The 6,988-nt window shown below is 38.8% G+C and overlaps 1 protein-coding gene and 1 long non-coding RNA gene across 4 annotated transcripts in view; one reads left to right on the top strand and one right to left on the bottom strand.

Annotated features, from left to right (window-relative positions):
* The window catches only part of LOC108623159 (CD109 antigen), a 9,587-nt gene extending 2,941 nt beyond the window's left edge, over positions 1-6,646 (top strand). The window contains exons 7-27 of one of the 2 annotated variants that reach the window (XM_018021478.2): positions 131-302; positions 375-575; positions 642-877; positions 946-1,066; positions 1,146-1,289; positions 1,351-1,470; positions 1,540-1,594; positions 2,449-2,671; positions 3,102-3,219; positions 3,299-3,485; positions 3,561-3,721; positions 3,880-4,018; positions 4,105-4,223; positions 4,294-4,433; positions 4,498-4,717; positions 4,776-5,156; positions 5,236-5,388; positions 5,450-5,625; positions 5,689-5,860; positions 5,924-6,026; positions 6,097-6,646. In XM_018021478.2, coding sequence (XP_017876967.1) covers positions 131-302; positions 375-575; positions 642-877; positions 946-1,066; positions 1,146-1,289; positions 1,351-1,470; positions 1,540-1,594; positions 2,449-2,671; positions 3,102-3,219; positions 3,299-3,485; positions 3,561-3,721; positions 3,880-4,018; positions 4,105-4,223; positions 4,294-4,433; positions 4,498-4,717; positions 4,776-5,156; positions 5,236-5,388; positions 5,450-5,625; positions 5,689-5,860; positions 5,924-6,026; positions 6,097-6,299 — 3,544 coding nt within the window. In that variant the 3' untranslated portion in view covers positions 6,300-6,646. Of the gene's footprint in view, positions 1-130; positions 303-374; positions 576-641; positions 878-945; positions 1,067-1,145; positions 1,290-1,350; positions 1,471-1,539; positions 1,595-1,834; positions 1,989-2,448; positions 2,672-3,101; positions 3,220-3,298; positions 3,486-3,560; positions 3,722-3,879; positions 4,019-4,104; positions 4,224-4,293; positions 4,434-4,497; positions 4,718-4,775; positions 5,157-5,235; positions 5,389-5,449; positions 5,626-5,688; positions 5,861-5,923; positions 6,027-6,096 lie in introns of both variants that reach the window. The other variant, XM_018021479.2, reaches the window with a different exon arrangement.
* LOC113464092 (uncharacterized) overlaps positions 1-6,933 on the bottom strand; it is a 9,792-nt gene extending 2,859 nt beyond the window's left edge. Inside the window, exon 1 of one of the 2 annotated variants that reach the window (XR_003388927.1) lies at positions 6,846-6,933. This is a non-coding gene — a long non-coding RNA (uncharacterized LOC113464092). The remainder of the gene's footprint in view (positions 1-6,845) is intronic. The other variant, XR_003388926.1, reaches the window with a different exon arrangement.
* Between the last annotated feature and the right edge of the window lie 55 nt (positions 6,934-6,988).

The raw sequence follows: 6,988 nt of genomic DNA, 5'->3' as shown, positions 1-6,988 counted from the left end.
TACTTAACTCATTAAATATCGAAAATAGAAGACAAGTGCACTATTTTTAATTATAGGAAATGCGTTTTTCTAAGGTACATAAACTTTTGGGATTGACTATATAGCCAATACATCTTTAATTGCTTTACAGACTGACCGATGAATACGAGAGACCAGTCATGATCGACGTTACGGTCGAAGAATCTTTAACTGGTAGAAGACAAAATACTTCAATGCACGTCACGTTGCATAAGCATAGGTACACGATGGAGCTGATAAAAACGTCGGAATACTATAAACCCGGGCTGAAGTACACAGCGTTTGTACGTGGCATTTGTACAAATTATCCTCGATCTTAATTTAAGTTGAGAAACGTCACGTGAAAATGATTGTAGATAAAAGTAACGTATCACGATGGAACACCGGTTCGAGATGACAAGAATCCAGTCATGATAAAGTACGGATATGCCTACGTCTTTGAGAATCAGTCTATGTATACGAACATCAGCAGGATGCTCGATCAGAATGGGATGGTGAAATTAGATTTGTATCCGCCGAAAACGAACGACAGTGCGTCGTATCCTTTGAACATCGAGGTAAAGTATCGCAGGTAGAATATCAAATGAAAAACTATACTCGTTCTAATGATAATTGATCAACAGGCTCAGTATTTAAATCTCTATGAATGGTTTGCGTCGACGAATCAAGCAATTTCCCAGAACAACGAATACATACAAGCTATATTAAAAACAGAGAGCCCTATGGTAAATCGTGACGTAGAGATTGAAGTGAATTCGACGACTCCATTGAAATACATTAATTATGAGATATTTGGTCGTGGGGATATATTAGATGCTGGCTCTATATACGTGCAGAACAAGCACACTGCCAGTTTCAAGTAAATATTTATAAAACCGTGATTATTAAACATGGTTTGCTGATTGCTCGTAAAACACGTATGTTTAGATTTTTAGCGACGTACGTTATGGCTCCTACTGCACACGTGATCGTGTATTATGTAGGGGACGATGGTGAGATCATCGCAGATGCTTTAGACGTAGAACTCGAAGGAGTACTTCAAAACTTCGTAAGTCCGTCTTAAAGAATAAAATATGAAACATTCAATGTAAGAAAGAACTGATGGATGTTTCTTTATTTCATGCAAGGTCGATATTAAACTGACGCCTGAAGAAGTGGCACCCGGAGAGAACGTGAATTTACTGATTACCTCGAAACCAAATTCCTATGTTGGATTACTAGGCGTAGATCAGAGATCTATACTATTGAAATCTGGCAACGACATTTCATACGTACGTAACTAAATGATTTTTGTTAAAGACCTTTTATAATCGAGATACATTTGGCTTCTAGGAACAAGTATATAACGAATTAAAGTCGTATGACAACGTGCAAGATTCGCCTTATGCAAATTCTATTTTCGATCGGTATTTATGGAGCCCTGGTTCAGCCACAGCAAACGACGTTTTCAGGGTAAAAGATTCACGCTATAAAGTTGAAGCTTCGTCGAGAGATTCGTACTCTAAATATTTCTTTTAACAGGAGAGCGGTGCTATCATAATGACGAACGGATATGTTCATGAGAACTTCCCGATTCGTAAGTGAACGATTTTCTGTACAGCTTATCGTGTGTAATACTAATAGCGATTTACCTATCTATTAGACGTGACGCTAAATATTTTCTAATACCATGTAACATGTACCGGTCGATTGTTATTTCGATTATTTATAACGTAGAACAAGAGGAATGTCGTTGAATCTAATTTTTCATTTAATACGTGCTACCAATTCTTTGGTCGATTAGTTCCAGTATTTAACAAGGCTTATGTCTGTATAGTATACTACAGATCGGATGTAGAATTCGCCATGCCGGTTGCTGAAAGTTTCGGTGCAAGTTTCGGTGCAGGTTTCAGTGGATCAGTGCCAGCAGCGAAGACGAAAGTACGCAAGAATTTCCCTGAAACTTGGCTTTGGCATATGCTTGACGCTGGGTAATTCCATTGAACATTTTTACCTAATAGAAGTTCGCACTATATTTTTTATCATCGACGAAACACGGTGTTGATCGGTAACTGTTTAAACGAAATATAAATGTGACTAAATACTGTATTAATTAACTAAGAGCACTCGACACGCATCATCGTTGAAATACAGTTTACTAATATCCATCGGAAGGGAATAATTCGATACCGCATTCATGCGACTTAATGCTGTGGTGACGGTTTTGTCGTAACTCGCATCTCGCTCTTTAGAATTTAACCATCTATCAACGCCTACGATATGCGAACCTACTGTTACGACGTGATTTATTGAAGTACGAAAGTAACGAGAACGTGCAATGAGAAATTAGGTTCATCTTTGCTCTCAGTAGTCTTATGTCTCCTGTTGTTTTTTTTTTCTCGTTCCCGTTGGTCGAGCCGATATAATGCAATATAGAGAATTGGATTGCAGAAAAACCGGGAATACTGGAGGGTAGAATAACAGGCTCACCTCATGGGGCATCCACACTTCGACCAGACCTTGGTCCGCCCGTTACGCACAAAATAGCAACAAGACCACCATTGGCAGGTCCTTATGCCTTCTCTCGCATCCCACCTCCCGTTTGGAATAAGCCCCGTGTATTTCTAATGCATGACATCTTAAGCACCTGGCTTTTTACAAACTTCTCTTCAGGGTATTTATCTCATATACTTTCAGTTTACGAAAGCTTTTACATACACTCTACGCTTTTACGTATACATAGTTCTTCGAGCGAACGGTCTCAAGTGGAACGCCAGCTCCGTTTTGTACAAATCATTTTCTGTGTAACGTAAATATGGAATGATTCTGGGTATTCTTGTATGATACAGTGTAACATGTCTCGTTTCTAATTACTATATTACATCACATATTATATTTTGTCATTCTTTCATTCACATTTTGTAAAGTTTTTGTTTTTTAAATAAGGCCGATCAGTCTCCTAGTGAGACACATATTCGCGGACGAATATGTTTTGTTAAAAATATATTTTTGTAGCTTGCGATTAGTTAACTTCCGGTAAGGACTTAGAGAAGTTAGATCGAAATAGAAATTGCAAGTATAATATGTAAATTCCATGTGTATAGGTACGAGGGGAAGAATGAACTGAAGAGGAATGTACCCGATTCGATCACATCGTGGGTACTTACTGCATTTTCTGTGAACGATGTTCACGGATTCGGTCTCATACAGGAGCCAAGAAAGGTGACATGATCTCGATATGACATGAAACAACAGGAAACTCGACATAATGACTAACAAGAAAAAATGTATCCTCTTCTAGTTGAAAGTTTTTCGACCGTTCTTTATCTCTATGGATCTCCCTTATTCTGTGATACGAGGAGAAATCGTCGCGATACAAATTGTAGTATTTAACTACATGAACAAGAACGTTATGGCTGAGGTTTTATTAACGAACGAGGGCAAATTCGACTTCGCGGAAATGTCTAATGAAGTTCACGATGCGCCGAGTAAGGACATTTTGTAATTTGAAACGTACTAGTCGTTATATGATATAAGACATAAGCGACTTGGTGATTGTTTAGAATTGGAACTGTATCGGAAAAAGAAGATAGAAGTGAAAGCTAATTCCGGGAGCAGCGTATCCTTCATGATTGTACCAAGAGAACTGGGATACATTACGATTAAAGCCACTGCGAATAGCATATTAGCTGGTGACAGCGTCGAAAGCAAGCTGCTGGTCAAGGTAAAGTATCCTCGACAACGCGTGATTTAGAAATTATTAACAATTATTGAAGGATGTATTGGCTACACAGTCAATCCGAAAAGTTTATGTACCTTAGAAAAACGCATTTCCTATAATTAAAGAGAAATCAGACTTAAATATTTCTGTGACTTGTACAGGCCGAAGGAGACACGCAATACATAAACAGAGCTATGTTCTTGGATCTCAGAAGCACGAGGAGCACATCGACCAATATCACAATTGATATACCTAAGAACGCTGTACCAGGTTCAGAGCATATTGAAATCTCTGCAGTAGGTAATGCTTTCGCTTGTTACACAATAATTATTCCCATAGAATCTATTATACTTATTTTATTATCCGTGTATGTACATTTTGATCAGGCGATATTTTGGGCCCAAGCATTTTGAACATAGCCAATTTGATTAAAATGCCATCGGGTTGCGGAGAACAGAATATGTTGAACTTCGTTCCAAATATAATGATATTAAATTATCTCAAGGTAAGCACAACTACATGAATCGAACGACTACACAATATAAAATAATTAATGTTTATGTAAAAATGTATAGAACACGAATCAATTGACGCAAGCGATACAAGGGAAAGCTCTTCGATACATGGAGATAGGATATCAAAGGGAGTTAACGTATAGACACGACGATGGATCCTTCAGTGCATTCGGCAAGTCGGACAGCAACGGATGCACGTGGTAAGTTATCGTTACTTTAATTGTATATTAATTGAAATCAGAATTTAATTCCTTTTCTCATCAGGCTGACTGCCTTCGTGGCGAAAGCCTTTAAACAAGCTGCCGCGTACATTGCAATTGAAGACAGGATAATAGACGAAGCTCTGCAATGGTTGTCTAACAATCAAGCTCCAAACGGAAGCTTCCCTGAAGTGGGAAGGGTCAGTCATCGGGACATGCAAGGAGGAGCAGCAAAAGGACTTGCACTCACGGCATTCACTCTGATCGCTTTTCTGGAAAATGCAGTAAGTTCGCAAGGATCATGAATTTCAATATTGCAATTCATTGCATTTTGCGTTACAGGATTCTAGCGAGAAGTACAGAAACACGATAAACAAAGGAATCGATTACATCGTCCGTAATATGAACGATCTGGATGATGTCTATGCTCTGAGCATATGCACATACGCCTTGAATCTGGCGAAACATCCGTACGAGAGTACTGCATTTAATTTACTAGAAGCTAAAGCCATGACGAAGGGAGATATTAAATGGTGGAGTAAGCCTATACCAGCGGACGATAAAAATCCGTGGTACCATTCTGTGCCCCGGCCCGTCGACGTCGAAATGACGTCCTACGCTTTGTTGACTTATCTAAGACGTAATCTGGTGACCGACTCTTTACCGGTAATGAAATGGCTCGTGAAACAGCGAAATGCCGAAGGAGGATTTGCTTCCACGCAGGTAAAAGCTATTACTTTCATTCAATATATTTGAATTGTAACGAATGTAATCTCGGAATTCTATTGTTGATCATTTTTAGGACACGGTGATTGGAATACAAGCTTTAGCGAATTTAGGTGAAAAGCTGGCAATAAAAAATAACGCCGTTTCGATAACGTTCATGTACGAAGGAGGAGGACAGACTCAAATGAACATAAATCCCGATAATTCAATGATACTCCAAAAACAAATGGTAAGAACTGTATAGATATACTGAAACGAGATGAATAATCATTGTTTCTCTTTTTCTGAAGTTACCAAGGAAAGCGCGTTTAGTTAATATAACAGCTACCGGGAACGGGTTCGCTTTGGTCCAAGTCTCGTTCCAATACAATTTAAATGTAACCGGAGCGTGGCCGCTCTTCACGTTGGACCCTCAAGTAGATAAAAATTCAAACGCGAATCACTTGCAGCTTTCGATTTGCTCTGGGTATGTTACGATCGTAGTTCAACGTCGCTTATAGTACATTTAACGCGGATCATTTGTTATCAGATTTGTTCCAACCAAAGAAGCAAATCAGAGTAATATGGTAGTAATGGAGGTCAGCTTGCCATCAGGTTTCACAGTAGATAGGGAATCGTTACCTAGTCTCGAAGTATCGCAAAACGTGAAACGAGTAGAGACTAAAAACGGGGACACAGTGGTGGTGTTATATTTCGATGAGGTATGAGAAATAAAGAATACCAAGAGAATTGGGATTGAATATTAAACTGGGAACGTGTTACAGATGAACAGACAAGAATACTGCCCTACGGTCTCTGCGTACAGAACGCACAAAGTGGCGAAACAAAAACCAGTACCAGTTACCATATACGATTACTATGATTCGTGTAAGTCAGAACGATAGACCAACTCGTTCGTATTGATCTTGCCAATTTTATCATCGATCATTATTTTTAGCAAGGAGAGCGAGAGTGTTTTACGAGCCACGGAAAGCCACACTGTGCGACATATGCGAAGACGAGGATTGCGAAAATCTATGCGTCTCGCAGCCCGACAAACAGAAAGATCTTCAACAATCTGCTGCCTCGTATTCGTCGACTTCCGTCTACGTACAAACCTTATTTACTTTATTTTACATTATATACGTCGGATTCTTGTAACCGCAGATCGTTCCGCGAATTCTTATGTAAACTATTACCCGTATAAAGTACAATGATAAAAGTTTTGTATAAAAAGAGATAACTTGCAACCAAAGTGTATCGCGCGCAAGGATCACGTACTATTTTCATACGGAGTCAATCTAGTTGAGCGATTGTTAAACTTCGACTAATATTCAACTGTTTCATACGTCGACAATAATTATTGAAACTTATTAATTGTTATGTTAAGCAACTTTACTAAATAGGACAGAAAACTTGTCGAATTATTAAATCGGTTCATCGTATTCTTGTGTATGCACCGACATCTTTTATGTTATAACAAATATACCTTCTTGTTATTGATAGCACATACTGATACTTTTCATTTATTACCTACCTAAAAACAGAGCGAATTCTCTGAAATTCGTCTCTGCTTAAAGCAATATCAATTTCATTTTCATAACTCGCAATGCTTAAGCCAAGATGGAGACCCCGATCACGTGAGCAATGGCGATAATAACCCAAATCGAAAAATAATAGTGTAAGAAGAGTAATTATAACACTTACGTCAATAAATCCGTTGTAACTAATCGTCTGTAACGATTACGTACGTAGAAGGGTTTGAAATAGGTTCGAAGTCGAACCTGTCGAACGCCGGTATGTCAGGGTATGACGTGATGCACCGAAGTCGACCGAACAGTACGAGGCAC

Source organism: Ceratina calcarata, unplaced genomic scaffold, assembly GCF_001652005.2.
Source record: "Ceratina calcarata isolate Rehan_Ccalc_2016 unplaced genomic scaffold, ASM165200v1 scaffold255, whole genome shotgun sequence".
In the NCBI taxonomy this organism is placed as follows: Eukaryota; Metazoa; Arthropoda; class Insecta; order Hymenoptera; family Apidae; genus Ceratina; species Ceratina calcarata.
This window is presented reverse-complemented; position numbering and strand designations above follow the sequence as displayed.